Source organism: Salmo salar, chromosome 18 (genome assembly GCF_965601325.2).
Source record: "Salmo salar chromosome 18, fSalSal1, whole genome shotgun sequence".
In the NCBI taxonomy this organism is placed as follows: Eukaryota; Metazoa; Chordata; class Actinopteri; order Salmoniformes; family Salmonidae; genus Salmo; species Salmo salar.
This window is the reverse complement of record NC_138308.1, coordinates 60809026-60825699: the sequence shown is the minus strand read 5'-3', so window position 1 is coordinate 60825699 and position 16674 is coordinate 60809026. Positions and strand designations below refer to the sequence as shown.

Below are 16674 nucleotides of genomic sequence, written 5' to 3'. Positions count from 1 at the left end.
AGGGACTTCCTAACCTAGCAGGACTAGAGGGACTTCCTAACCTAGCAGGACTTCCTAACCTAGCAGGACTGGAGGGACTTCCTAACCTAGCAGGACTAGCAGGACTAGGCAAACTGAATGCGCACAACAGTAAACCGATAATCTCATAGATAACCTCACCTGAATACCATATTCATAATGTATCAAATATTGATAATTAATTAATATCAATTGACTGATTTCCTTAAATGAATTGTAACTCAGTAAAATTTTTGATAAGCTCTGTTTACATATGAATCTTAATGTTAATATATTATAACATGAATGAAAATGACATATATGGATGTTGCCAAAAAAAATATTGGTAAATGTTGAATTAATATGGAAATGACTAAAAGTAACTCCACTACATGTAACTGTTATTCTTAACAGTTACATGTAGTCTTCAAATAATATTTTTGCAGGAATCTCCTTGCGAATGATTTTGCCGAAGATTGTATCTTCCTAACCTAGCAGGACTAGAGGGACTTCCTAACCTAGCAGGACTAGAGGGACTTCCTAACCTAGCAGGACTAGAGGGACTTCCTAACCTAGCAGGATTAGAGGGACTTCCTAACCAAGCAGGACTAGAGGGACTACCTAACCTAGCAGGACTAGAGGGACTACCTAACCTAGCAGGACTAGAGGGACTACCTAACCTAGCAGGACTAGAGGGACTTCCTAACCTAGCAGGACTAGAGGGACTTCCTAACCTAGCAGGACTAGAGGGACTTCCTAACCTAGCAGGTCTAGAGGGATTTCCTAACCTAGCAGGACTTCCTAACCTAGCTGGACTGGAGGGACTTCCTAACCTAGCAGGACTAGAGGGACTTCCTAACCTAGCAGGACTAGAGGGACTTCCTAACCTAGCAGGACTTCCTAACCTAGCAGGACTAGAGGGACTTCCTAACCTAGCAGGACTAGAGGGACTTCCTAACCTAGCAGGAATAGAGGGACTTCCTAACCTAGCAGGACTAGAGGGACTTCCTAACCTAGCAGGACTTCCTAACCTAGCAGGACTTCCTAACCTAGCAGGACTTCCTAACCTAGCAGGACTAGAGGGACTTCCTAACCTAGCAGGACTAGAGGGACTTCCTAACCTAGCAAGACTTTCTAACCTAGCAGGACTTCCTAACCTAGCAGGACTGGAGGGACTTCCTAACCTAGCAGGACTAGAGGGACTTCCTAACCTAGCAGGACTAGAGGGACTTCCTAACCTAGCAGGACTAGAGGGACTTCCTAACCTAGCAGGACTTCCTAACCTAGCAGGACTGGAGGGACTTCCTAACCTAGCAGGACTAGAGGGACTTCCTCACCTAGCAGGACTAGAGGGACTTCCTAAACTAGCAGGACTAGAGGGACTTCCTAACCTAGCAGGACTGGAGGGACTGCCTAACCTAGCAGGACTAGAGGGACTTCCTAACCTAGCAGGACTAGAGGGACTTCCTAACCTAGCAGGACTAGAGGGACTTCCTAACCTAGCAGGACTGGAAGTACTTCCTAACCTAGCAGGACTGGAAGGACTTCCTAACCTAGCAGGACTGGAAGGACTTCCTAACCTAGCAGGACTGGAGGGACTTCCTAACCTAGCCGGACTAGAGGGACTTCCTAACCTAGCAGGACTAGAGGGACTTCCTAACCTAGCAGGACTAGAGGGACTTCCTAACCTAGCAGGACTTCCTAACCTAGCAGGACTGGAGGGACTTCCTAACCTAGCAGGACTAGAGGGACTTCCTAACCTAGCAGGACTAGAGGGACTTCCTAACCTAGCAGGACTAGAGGGACTTCCTAACCTAGCCGGACTAGAGGGACTTCCTAACCTAGCAGGACTAGAGGGACTTCCTAACCTAGCAGGACTAGAGGGACTTCCTAACCTAGCAGGACTTCCTAACCTAGCAGGACTTCCTAACCTTGCAGGACTAGAGGGACTTCCTAACCTAGCAAGACTAGAGGGACTTCCTAACCTAGCAGGACTTCCTAACCTAGCAGGACTTCCTAACCTAGCAGGACTGGAGGGACTTCCTAACCTAGCAGGACTAGAGGGACTTCCTAACCTAGCAGGACTAGAGGGACTTCCTAACCTAGCAGGACTAGAGGGACTTCCTAACCTAGCAGGACTAGAGGGACTTCCTAACCTAGCAGGTCTAGAGGGATTTCCTAACCTAGCAGGACTTCCTAACCTAGCTGGACTGGAGGGACTTCCTAACCTAGCAGGACTAGAGGGACTTCCTAACCTAGCAGGACTAGAGGGACTTCCTAACCTAGCAGGACTTCCTAACCTAGCAGGACTAGAGGGACTTCCTAACCTAGCAGGACTAGAGGGACTTCCTAACCTAGCAGGAATAGAGGGACTTCCTAACCTAGCAGGACTAGAGGGACTTCCTAACCTAGCAGGACTTCCTAACCTAGCAGGACTTCCTAACCTAGCAGGACTTCCTAACCTAGCAGGACTAGAGGGACTTCCTAACCTAGCAGGACTAGAGGGACTTCCTAACCTAGCAAGACTTTCTAACCTAGCAGGACTTCCTAACCTAGCAGGACTGGAGGGACTTCCTAACCTAGCAGGACTAGAGGGACTTCCTAACCTAGCAGGACTAGAGGGACTTCCTAACCTAGCAGGACTAGAGGGACTTCCTAACCTAGCAGGACTTCCTAACCTAGCAGGACTGGAGGGACTTCCTAACCTAGCAGGACTAGAGGGACTTCCTCACCTAGCAGGACTAGAGGGACTTCCTAAACTAGCAGGACTAGAGGGACTTCCTAACCTAGCAGGACTGGAGGGACTGCCTAACCTAGCAGGACTAGAGGGACTTCCTAACCTAGCAGGACTAGAGGGACTTCCTAACCTAGCAGGACTAGAGGGACTTCCTAACCTAGCAGGACTGGAAGTACTTCCTAACCTAGCAGGACTGGAAGGACTTCCTAACCTAGCAGGACTGGAAGGACTTCCTAACCTAGCAGGACTGGAGGGACTTCCTAACCTAGCCGGACTAGAGGGACTTCCTAACCTAGCAGGACTAGAGGGACTTCCTAACCTAGCAGGACTAGAGGGACTTCCTAACCTAGCAGGACTTCCTAACCTAGCAGGACTGGAGGGACTTCCTAACCTAGCAGGACTAGCAGGACTAGGCAAACTGAATGCGCACAACAGTAAACCGATAATCTCATAGATAACCTCACCTGAATACCATATTCATAATGTATCAAATATTGATAATTAATTAATATCAATTGACTGATTTCCTTAAATGAATTGTAACTCAGTAAAATTTTTGATAAGCTCTGTTTACATATGAATCTTAATGTTAATATATTATAACATGAATGAAAATGACATATATGGATGTTGCCAAAAAAAATATTGGTAAATGTTGAATTAATATGGAAATGACTAAAAGTAACTCCACTACATGTAACTGTTATTCTTAACAGTTACATGTAGTCTTCAAATAATATTTTTGCAGGAATCTCCTTGCGAATGATTTTGCCGAAGATTGTATCTTCCTAACCTAGCAGGACTAGAGGGACTTCCTAACCTAGCAGGACTAGAGGGACTTCCTAACCTAGCAGGACTAGAGGGACTTCCTAACCTAGCAGGATTAGAGGGACTTCCTAACCAAGCAGGACTAGAGGGACTACCTAACCTAGCAGGACTAGAGGGACTACCTAACCTAGCAGGACTAGAGGGACTACCTAACCTAGCAGGACTAGAGGGACTTCCTAACCTAGCAGGAGTAGAGGGACTTCCTATCCTAGCAGGACTAGAGGGACTTCTGTCTACAGGTTCTGCCCATACAGTATTCTGCCCATACAGTATTCTGTGTACAGGATCTGTCCATACAGTATTCTGTCTACAGGTTGTGTCCATACAGTATTCTGCCTACATGTTCTGTCCATACAGTATTCTGCCTATAGGTTCTGCCCATACAGTATTCTGCCTACAGGTTCTGCCCATACAGTATTCTGTCTACAGGTTCTGCCCATACAGTATTCTAAATACAGGTTCTGTCCATACAGTATTCTGTCCATACAGTATTCTGTCTACAGGTTCTGCCCAAACAATATTCTGTCTACAAGTTCTGTCCACAGGTTCTGTCAATTCAGTATTCTGTATACATGTTCTGTCCATACAGTATTCTGTCTACAGGTTCTGTCCATACAATATTGCTAGTGGAGCCATATGGCCCATCATCTAACAGAGTAGAACAGAGCTCCAGTAGAATGGCCGACCCATCCCATCCCATCCTTACCTATCCCATCCCATCCTTACCCATCCCATGCCATCCTTACCTATCCCATCCCATCCTTACCCATCGCTTTCCATCCTTACCCATCCCATCCTTACCCATCCCATCCTTACCCATTCTATCCCATCCCATCCTTACCCATCCTTACCTAACCCATCCCATCCTTACCCATCCCATCCTTACCCATCCCATCTTTACCCATCCTTACCCATCCCATCCATACCCATCCTTACCCATCCCATCCTTACCCATCCTTACCCATCCTTACCCATCCCATCCTTACCCATCCCATCTTTACCCATCCCATCCCATCCCTACCCATCCCATCCCATCCTTACCATCCCATCCCATCCATACCCATCCCATCCTTACCATCCCATCCCATCCATACCCATCCATACCCATCCCATTCCATCCATACCCATCCCATCCATACCCATCCCATCCCATCCATACCCATCCCATCCATACCCATCCCATCATTACCCATCCCACCCCTACTCATCCTTAGCCATTCCAGAAAAATACTCCTCAACCCATCCATCCCATCCCCAGTCCCAGTCCCAGCCCCAGTTCCAGCCCCAGTCCCAGTCCCAGTCCCAGGCCATCCCCAGTCCCAGCCCATCCCCAGACCCAGTCACATCCCCAGTCCCAGCCCCAGCTCAGCCTCAGTCCCAGCTCAACCTCAGCCCCAGCTCAGCCTCAGCCCCAGCTCAGCCTCAGCCCCAGCCGCAGTCCCAGCCCCAGCTCAGCCCATCCCCAGCCCCAGCCGCAGTCCCAGCCCATCCCCAGTCCCAGCCCCAGCTCAGCCCCAGTCCCAGCCCATCCCCAGCCCATCCCCAGCCCCATCCCCAGCCCCAGCCCCGCCCCAGGTGTGAGTCTTACCTTCCGTATGCGAAGCGTCTGTCTTTATGATGATCTCCGAAGGTGTCCCACAGCCTGAGAGACACACTGACCTCATCCACCACATCCCTGGAGCGCTCCAACACCTACAGCGGGTCACACAGAGACACATATTAGACCTCATCCACCACATCCCTGGAGCACTCCAACACCTACAGCGGGTCACACAGAGAGACACATATTAGACCTCATCCCTGGAGCGCTCCAACACCTACAGCAGGTCACACAGAGAGACACATATTAGACCTCATCCACCACATCCCTGGAGCGCTCCAACACCTACAGCGGGTCACACAGAGAGACACATATTAGACCTCATCCACCACATCGCTGGAGCGCTCCAACACCTACAGAGGGTCACACAGAGAGACACATATTAGACCTCATCCACCACATCCATGGAGCGCTCCAACACCTACAGCGGGTCACACAGAGACACATATTAGACCTCATCCCTGGAGCGCTCCAACACCTACAGCGGGTCACACAGAGAGACACATATTAGACCTCATCCACCACATCCCTGGAGCGCTCCAACACCTACAGCGGGTCACACAGAGAGACACATATTAGACCTCATCCACCACATCCCTGGAGCGCTCCAACACCTACAGCGGGTCACAGAGAGACACATATTAGACCTCATCCACCACATCCCTGGAGCGCTCCAACACCTACAGCGGGTCACACAGAGAGACACATATTAGACATCATCCACCACTTCCCTGGAGCGCTCCAACACCTACAGCGGGTCACACAGAGAGACACATATTAGACCTCATCCACCACATCCCTGGAGCGCTCCAACACCTACAGCGGGTCACACAGAGAGACACATATTAGACCTCATCCACCACATCCCTGGAGCACTCCAACACCTACAGCGGGTCACACAGAGAGACACATATTGACCTCATCCACCACATCCCTGGAGCGCTCCAACACCTACAGCGGGTCACACAGAGAGAGAAACATATTAGACCTCATCCACCACATCCCTGGAGCGCTCCAACACCTACAACGGGTCACAAGGAGACACATATTAGACCTCATCCACCACATCCCTGGAGCGCTCCAACACCTACAGCGGGTTACACAGAGACACATATTAGACCTCAACCACCACATCCCTGGAGCGCTCCTACACCTACAGCGGGTCACACAGAGAGACACATATTAGACCTCATCCCTGGAGCGCTCCAACACCTACAGCGGGTCACACAGAGAGACACATATTAGACCTCATCCACCCACCACATCCCTGGAGCGCTCCAACACCTACAGCGGGTCACACAGAGAGAAACATATTAGACCTCATCCACCACATCCCTGGAGCACTCCAACACCTACAGTGGGTCACACAGAGAGACACATATTGACCTCATCCACCAAATCCCTGGAGCGCTCCAAGACCTTCAGCGGGTCACACAGAGACACATATTAGACCTCATCCACCACATCCCTGGAGCGCTCCAACACCTACAGCGGGTCACACAGAGAGAGAAACATATTAGACCTCATCCACCACATCCCTGGAGCGCTCCAACACCTACAACGGGTCACAGAGAGACACATATTAGACCTCATCCACCACATCCCTGGAGCGCTCCAACACCTACAGCGAGTCACACAGAGACACATATTAGACCTCATCCACCACATCCCTGGAGCACTCCAACACCTACAGCGGGTCACACAGAGAGACATATATTAGACCTCATCCCTGGAGCGCTCCAACACCTACAGCGGGTCACACAGAGAAACGCATATTAGACCTCATCCACCACATCCCTGGAGCGCTCCAACACCTACAGCGGGTCACACAGAGAGACACATATTAGACCTCATCCACCACATCCCTGGAGCGCTCCAACACCTACAGCGGGTCACACAGAGACACATATTAGACCTCATCCACCACATCCCTGGAGCGCTCCAACACCTACAGCGGGTCACACAGAGAGACACATATTAGACCTCATCCACAACATCCCTGGAGCGCTCCAACACCTACAGCGGGTCACACAGAGAGACACATATTAGACCTCATCCACCACATCCCTGGAGCTCTCCAACACCTACAGCGGGTCACACAGAGAGACACATATTAGACCTCATCCACCACATTCCTGGAGCGCTCCAACACCTACAGCGGGTCACACAGAGAGACACATATTAGACCTCATCCACCACATCCCTGGAGCTCTCCAACACCTACAGCGGGTCACACAGAGAGACACATATTAGACCTCATCCCTGGAGCGCTCCAACACCTACAGCAGGTCACACAGAGAGACACATATTAGACCTCATCCACCACATCCCTGGAGCGCTCCAACACCTACAGCGGGTCACACAGAGAGACACATATTAGACCTCATCCACCACATCGCTGGAGCGCTCCAACACCTACAGAGGGTCACACAGAGAGACACATATTAGACCTCATCCACCACATCCATGGAGCGCTCCAACACCTACAGCGGGTCACACAGAGACACATATTAGACCTCATCCCTGGAGCGCTCCAACACCTACAGCGGGTCACACAGAGAGACACATATTAGACCTCATCCACCACATCCCTGGAGCGCTCCAACACCTACAGCGGGTCACACAGAGAGACACATATTAGACCTCATCCACCACATCCCTGGAGCGCTCCAACACCTACAGCGGGTCACAGAGAGACACATATTAGACCTCATCCACCACATCCCTGGAGCGCTCCAACACCTACAGCGGGTCACACAGAGAGACACATATTAGACATCATCCACCACTTCCCTGGAGCGCTCCAACACCTACAGCGGGTCACACAGAGAGACACATATTAGACCTCATCCACCACATCCCTGGAGCGCTCCAACACCTACAGCGGGTCACACAGAGAGACACATATTAGACCTCATCCACCACATCCCTGGAGCGCTCCAACACCTACAGCGGGTCACACAGAGAGACACATATTAGACCTCATCCACCACATCCCTGGAGCGCTCCAACACCTACAGCGGGTCACAGAGAGACACATATTAGACCTCATCCACCACATCCCTGGAGCGCTCCAACACCTACAGCGGGTCACACAGAGAGACACATATTAGACCTCATCCACCACATCCCTGGAGTGCTCCAACACCTACAGCGGGTCATAGAGAGACATATATTAGACCTCATCCACCACATCCCTGGAGCTCTCCAACTCCTACAGCGGGTCACACAGAGACACATATTAGACCTCATCCACCACATCCCTGGAGCGCTCCAACACCTACAGCGGGTCACACAGAGAGACACATATTAGACCTCATCCACCACATCCCTGGAGCGCTCCAACACCTACAGCGGGTCACACAGAGAGACACATATTAGACCTCATCCACCACATCCCTGGAGCGCTCCAACAGCTACAGCGGGTCACACAGAGAGACACATATTAGACCTCACCCACCACATCCCTGGAGCACTCCAACACCTACAGCGGGTCACACAGAGAGACACATATTAGACCTCATCCACCACATCCCTGGAGCGCTCCAACACCTACAGCGGGTCACACAGAGATACACATATTAGACCTCATCCACCACATCCCTGGAGCGCTCCAACACCTACAGCGGGTCACACAGAGACACATATTAGACCTCATCCCTGGAGTGCTCCAACACCTACAGCGGGTCACACAGAGAGACACATATTAGACCTCATCCACCACATCCCTGGAGCGCTCCAGCACCTACAGTGGGTCTCACAGAGAGACACATATTAGACCTCATCCACCACATCCCTGGAGCGCTCCAACACCTACAGCGGGTCACACAGAGAGACACATATTAGACCTCATCCACCACATCCCTGGAGCGCTCCAACACCTACAGCGGGTCACACAGAGAGACACATATTAGACCTCATCCACCACATCCCTGGAGCGCTCCAACACCTACAGCGGGTCACACAGAGAGACACATATTAGACCTCATCCACCACATCCCTGGAGCGCTCCAACACCAACAGCGGGTCACACAGAGAGACACATATTAGACCTCATGCACCACATCCCTGGAGCGCTCCAACACCTACAGCGGGTCACACAGAGAGACACATATTAGACCTCATCCACCACATCCCTGGAGCGCTCCAACACCTACAGTGGGTCACACAGAGACACATATTAGACCTCATCCACCACATCCCTGGAGCGCTCCAACACCTACAGCGGGTCACACAGAGACACATATTAGACCTCATCCACCACATCTCTGGAGCGCTCCAACACCTACAACGGGTCACACAGAGAGACACATATTAGACCTCATCCACCACATCCCTGGAGCGCTCCAACACCTACAGCGCGTCACACAGAGAGACACATATTAGACCTCATGCACCACATCCCTGGAGCGCTCCAACACCTACAGCGGGTCACACAGAGAGACACATATTAGACCTCATCCACCACATCCAAGGAGCGCTCCAACACCTACAGCGGGTCACACAGAGACACATATTAGACCTCATCCCTGGAGCGCTCCAACACCTACAGCGGCTCACAGAGAGAGACACATATTTGACCTCATCCACCACATCCCTGGAGCGCTCCAACACCTACAGCGGGTCACACAGAGAGACACATATTAGACCTCATCCACCACATCCCTGGAGCGCTCCAACACCTACAGCGGGTCACACAGAGAGACACATATTAGACCTCATCCCTGGAGCGCTCCAACACCTACAGCGTGTCACACAGAGAGACACATTTTAGACCTCATCCACCACATCCCTGGAGCGCTCCAACGCCTACAGCGGGTCACAGAGAGACACATATTAGACCTCATCCACCACATCCCTGGAGCGCTCCAACACCTACAGCGGGTCACACAGAGAGACACATATTAGACCTCATCCACCACATCCCTGGAGCGCTCCAACACCTACAGCGGGTCACACAGAGAGACACATATTAGACCTCATCCACCACATCCCTGGAGCGCTCCAACACCTACAGCGGGTCACACAGAGAGACACATATTAGACCTCATCCACCACATCCCTGGAGCGCTCCAACACCTACAGCGGGTCACACAGAGAGACACATATTAGACCTCATCCACCACATCCCTGGAGCGCTCCAACACCTACAGCGGGTCACACAGAGACACATATTAGACCTCATCCACCACATCCATGGAGCGCTCCAACACCTACAGCGGGTCACACAGAGACACATATTAGACCTCATCCCTGGAGCGCTCCAACAGCTACAGCAGGTCACACAGAGAGACACATATTAGACCTCATCCACCACATCCCTGGAGCGCTCCAACACCTACAGCGGGTCACACAGAGAGACACATATTAGACCTCATCCACCACATCCCTGGAGCGCTCCAACACCTACAGAGGGTCACACAGAGAGACACATATTAGACCTCATCCACCACATCCATGGCGCGCTCCAACACCTACAGCGGGTCACACAGAGACACATATTAGACCTCATCCCTGGAGCGCTCCAACACCTACAGCGGGTCACACAGAGAGACACATATTAGACCTCATCCACCACATCCCTGGAGCGCTCCAACACCTACAGCGGGTCACACAGAGAGACACATATTAGACCTCATCCACCACATCCCTGGAGCGCTCCAACACCTACAGCGGGTCACACAGAGAGACACATATTAGACCTCATCCACCACATCCCTGGAGCGCTCCAACACCTACAGCGGGTCACACAGAGAGACACATATTAGACCTCATCCACCACATCCCTGGAGCGCTCCAACACCTACAGCGGGTCACACAGAGAGACACATATTAGACCTCATCCAACACATCCCTGGAGTGCTCCAACACCTACAGCGGGTCACAGAGAGACATATATTAGACCTCATCCACCACATCCCTGGAGCGCTCCAACACCTACAGCGGGTCACACAGAGACACATATTAGACCTCATCCACCACATCCCTGGAGCGCTCCAACACCTACAGCGGGTCACACAGAGAGACACATATTAGACCTCATCCACCACATCCCTGGAGCGCTCCAACACCTACAGCGGGTCACACAGAGAGACACATATTAGACCTCATCCACCACATCCCTGGAGCGCTCCAACACCTACAGCGGGTCACACAGAGAGACACATATTAGACCTCATCCACCACATCCCTGGAGCACTCCAACACCTACAGCGGGTCACACAGAGAGACACATATTAGACCTCATCCACCACATCCCTGGAGCGCTCCAACACCTACAGCGGGTCACACAGAGACACATATTAGACCTCATCCCTGGAGTGCTCCAACACCTACAGCGGGTCACACAGAGAGACACATATTAGACCTCATCCACCACATCCCTGGAGCGCTCCAGCACCTACAGCGGGTCGCACAGAGAGACACATATTAGACCTCATCCACCACATCCCTGGAGCGCTCCAACACCTACAGCGGGTCACACAGAGAGACACATATTAGACCTCATCCACCACATCCCTGGAGCGCTCCAACACCTACAGCGGGTCACACAGAGAGACACATATTAGACCTCATCCACCACATCCCTGGAGCGCTCCAACACCTACAGCGGGTCACACAGAGAGACACATATTAGACCTCATCCACCACATCCCTGGAGCGCTCCAACACCTACAGCGGGTCACACAGAGAGACACATATTAGACCTCATGCACCACATCCCTGGAGCTCTCCAACACCTACAGCGGGTCACACAGAGAGACACATATTAGACCTCATCCACCACATCCCTGGAGCGCTCCAACACCTACAGTGGGTCACACAGAGACACATATTAGACCTCATCCACCACATCCCTGGAGCGCTCCAACACCTACAGCGGGTCACACAGAGACACATATTAGACCTCATCCACCACATCCCTGGAGCGCTCCAACACCTACAACGGGTCACACAGAGAGACACATATTAGACCTCATCCACCACATCCCTGGAGCGCTCCAACACCTACAGCGGGTCACACAGAGAGACACATATTAGACCTCATGCACCACATCCCTGGAGCGCTCCAACACCTACAGCGGGTCACACAGAGAGACACATATTAGACCTCATCCACCACATCCCTGGAGCGCTCCAACACCTACAGCGGGTCACACAGAGACACATATTAGACCTCATCCCTGGAGCGCTCCAACACCTACAGCGGCTCACAGAGAGAGAGACATATTTGACCTCATCCACCACATCCCTGGAGCGCTCCAACACCTACAGCGGGTCACACAGAGAGACACATATTAGAACTCATACAGATCCATTTAAATACTCTACATAGAATACAGGTGGGGTGGGCGATGACAGGCGGGGCTGTTTGGTGACAGGTGGGGCTGTTTAACGTTGACGACAGGTGGGGCTGTTTAATGATGGGTGGGGCTGTTTGACGACGGGTGGGGCTGTTTGACGACGGGTGGGGCTGTTTGACGACGGGTGGGGCTGTTTGACGACGGGTGGGGCTGTTTGATGACGGGTGGGGCTGTTTAACGACAGGTGGGGCTGTTTGATCTGCAGTGTAGAGAGACAGGTAGTGACAGACTGTATTGGTCTACAGCCCAGACCGTAGGGATGTGTGTTGGGGTTAGGGGTTAAGGGTTAAGTATTGTACCTCTTGACAGACTCTGTACTGGTCTATAGCCCAGACTGTAGGGACGTGTGTGGCCAGTAGCTGGTACTGGTTCAGAGTGGTGTTGCAGGCCCGAGCGCAGATCAGCCGTGTTTTCCCTACGGCGTTGTCCCCCACCACTACACACTTAATGGTCTCAACATTGGGTCTCTCGTAGTCCATACTGCTGTTCAGGGCCCTGTGTGACAGGAGAGAAAATAGGCTGAAATCGCAATGGATGATAATACAACGTCAGGTAGTAGATAGCCTAAACGACACAGACGAACAACTTAACGTAGGTACACATTTCAATTAAAGACTTCATTTTCACTCAGTTTATTCAACAACAACAAAAAAACCCTGAAAGAGGTTCTAATAAGCAGCTATTCACATTCTTATTACTATAGTGATGACATGGCAACAGGACAGTATTAACACTGAGGTCCACTAATCTGTCACTCTGCTGCTGCAGAACCACATCCAGAGGTCAGGGAATAGAGGGAGGAGGAAGAGGAGGAGGAGGAGGAGGAAACTGGCTCTAATCCGCAGCCCTGCATCCAAAACAAATCAGTTCAGCTCTTCAACAGAGTAGGGACTCTTGACCAAACAAGCTTTGTGTTTGTTTCAGCCGTTACACTACTGTTAAAATGTACACTTGTTGTTTAGTAGGGGCCAGCTGAAAGGACTCGGGGTAAAGAGGGGCCAGCTGAAAGGACTCGGGGTAAAGAGGGGCCAGCTGAAAGGGCTCGGGGTAAAGAGGGGCCGGCTGAAAGGGCTTGGGGTAAAGAGGGGCCGGCTGGGTAAAGAGGGGCCGGCTCGGGTAAAGAGGGGCCGGCTGAAAGGGCTCGGGTAAAGAGGGGCCGGCTGAAAGGGCTCGGGTAAAGAGGGGCCGGCTGAAAGGGCTCGGGTAAAGAGGGGCCGGCTGAAAGGGCTCGGGTAAAGAGAGGCCGGCTGAAAGGGCTCGGGTAAAGAGGGGCCAGCTGAAAGGGCTCGGGTAAAGAGGGGCCAGCTGAAAGGGCTCGGGTAAAGAGGGGCCAGCTGAAAGGGCTCGGGTAAAGAGGGGCCAGCTGAGAGGGCTCTGGTAAAGAGGGGCCGGCTGAAAGGGCTCGGGTAAAGAGGGGCCAGCTGAAAGGGCTCGGGTAAAGAGGGGCCAGCTGAATGGTCTCGGGTAAAGAGGGGCCAGCTGATAGGACTCAGGTAAAGAGGGGCCAGCTGAAAGGGCTGGGGTAAAGAGGGGCACGGGCCTAGTCAACACCAGTGACGCTACTCTTAAAGAGGAGGAAACGGGCCCAGTCGACACCAGTGACGCTACTCTGAAAGAGGAGGAAACGGGCCCAGTCGACACCAGTGACGCTACTCTGAAAGAGGAGGAAACGGGCCCAGTCGACACCAGTGACGCTACTCTGAAAGAGGAGGAAACGGGCCCAGTCAACACCAGTGGCGCTACTCTGAAAGAGGAGGAAACAGGCCCAGTCGACACCAGTGATGCTACTCTGAAAGAGGAGGAAACGGGCCCAGTCGACACCAGTGACGCTACTCTGAAAGAGGAGGAAACGGGCCCAGTCGACACCAGTGACGCTACTCTGAAAGAGGAGGAAACGGGCCCAGTCAACACCAGTGACGCTACTCTGAAAGAGGAGGAAACGGGCCCAGTCAACACCAGTGATGCTACTCTGAAAGAGGAGGAAACAGGCCCAATCAACACCAGTGGCGCTACTCTGAAAGAGGAGGAAACGGGCCCAGTCAACACCAGTGGCGCTACTCTGAAAGAGGAGGAAACAGGCCCAGTCAACACCAGTGATGCTACTCTGAAAGAGGAGGAAACGGGCCCAGTCAACACCAGTGGCGCTACTCTGAAAGAGAAGGAAACGGGCCTGAGTGTACCAGAGGTTAAGAATATCACTGTACTCTGCATTTACATTTGCGACCCTGTGCATGTGACTAATAAAACTAATCTAATTAGCTACAGACATGTTTTATAATTATACTTGACTCGTTAATAACTTCATAAGGTAGGTGATGGGAGTCTGCTGCTTGTCATAAATCACTCTGATGTCATTTATTTGCGCTTCAACAAAAAAAGTCTTGAAATGTTTCCAAACCTCCACAATGTGTTGTTACAACCAGACAGCTGTAGTTTACTCTTAATGGACTCAAATAATGATATCAATCAAATAACGTAACAAGAATAATATCATTGCATGATATAATTTGGATCCACATTAAAATGAGTTAAAAAAGTGGCATCTCGACTCAACTACAGTGTAAAGTGCCAAGCACAGCTCTGTCCATGAAATAACACAGACAGAGACAGAGACAGAGACAGAGAGAGAGAGAGAGAGAGAGAGAGAGGAAGAGAGAGAGAGAGAGAGAGAGAGGGAGAGAGAGAGAGAGAGAGAGAGAGAGAGAGAGAGAGAGAGAGAGAGAGAGAGAGAGAGAGAGAGAGAGAGAGAGAGAGAGAGAGAGAGAGAGAGAGAGAGAGAGAGAGAGAGAGGAGGACAGACACCACCATCCTGGGCTTTGTCCCAGTTGGCCAAGATGTCATAACAGAAGCACCTACCGTTCTCTAGGGCTGAGTGAGTGTGAATCTGGTCAAACCCAAAACTACAGTCAGGAGTTCACAGTGCGATTCAATAATTGCAGGTAGCTCGATGGCTACTGTACAAAATAAGAACTGCTCGCCGCTAGCTTTGGCAAATACTGCAAGATCATTTCCTAACTGGTATCACGGCCCAGCTTGTTGAACGTTAAATCCTTTTTCCTCCCTTCCCCAATGTAACAATAACCACCACTATGCATCTAGCTGGGTTGTTCACGGGCTGCCTTCAGAAGTACTCTGTCCGTCCCCATCCGAAAGCGCTACCGGAGAAAGAAATAATCTGCAGCCACACAGCACCGAATAAAACGACGTGATGCGGCTTCCACGGTGACGTCAACGCCCGTCAGTTTCTATTTATAGCGCGAGGCGAGCTACGGTTTCATTCAACAACAACAAAAAACAAGGTGGTTCAGCCCGCGACCGGAGAGGTTATACCGGCACGCCCGATGCCGACATTCATGACGTTTTGTCTCGCAGTGAGAGTCGAGTGGAGACAAACTGATTCGGTTCAGTCAGTCGTTCTGATTCCCAGTTATCTGGTTTGTGTTTATGTCTAGAAATGTCAGTGATCATTTGAAACGTGTCTGCCGAAATTGGGACGTGGGAGAGTTCAGGATCATTCCGTTATATCGGAGTAATAGTATTATTTATTTATTTATTTTTACAAAAATGTCTCTTTAGATCGATATTAATGCCATAGTTGTACAATGTGCTTTATCTTTCACCCTGGCCTGATATTGGCTACACTATATCCAGCTACTTCCATCTCCAGTGGGAGCGATGACACTGATGTGGCCCAGGCTGTATCACATCCGGCCGTGATAGGAGTCCCATAGGGCGGCGCACATTTGGCCCAGGCTGCATCACATCCGGCCGTGATAGGAGTCCCATAGGGCGGCGCACATTTGGCCCAGGCTGTATCACATCCGGCCGTGATAGGAGTCCCATAGGGCGGCGCACATTTGGCCCAGGCTGCATCACATCCGGCCGTGATAGGAGTCCCATAGGGCGGCGCACATTTGGCCCAGGCTGTATCACATCCGGCCGTGATAGGAGTCCCATAGGGCGGCGCACATTTGGCCCAGTGTCGTCCAGGTTTGGCCTGGGCAGGCCGTGATTATATAACTGTCTAGCCTAATTAAATTAAGGTTAAATAAAAAAATGTTGTGATGTCGGCTTGCAGCGCAAACTCTCCCCATTGAGCAGTGTAGACTGTATCATGGTGACACCCCGACGGTTACTACCAGTATTAC

The 16674-nt window shown here is 51.4% G+C and overlaps 1 protein-coding gene across 1 annotated transcript in view; it reads right to left on the bottom strand.

Annotated features, from left to right (window-relative positions):
* Positions 1-15793, bottom strand: part of rhobtb1 (Rho related BTB domain containing 1) — a 42550-nt gene extending 26757 nt beyond the window's left edge. Inside the window, exons 1-3 of the mRNA XM_045701200.2 lie at positions 15383-15793; positions 12826-13021; positions 5151-5254 (exon numbers count right to left, since the gene is read on the bottom strand). Coding sequence (XP_045557156.1) covers positions 5151-5254; positions 12826-13005 — 284 coding nt within the window. The 5' untranslated portion in view covers positions 13006-13021; positions 15383-15793. The remainder of the gene's footprint in view (positions 1-5150; positions 5255-12825; positions 13022-15382) is intronic.
* Between the last annotated feature and the right edge of the window lie 881 nt (positions 15794-16674).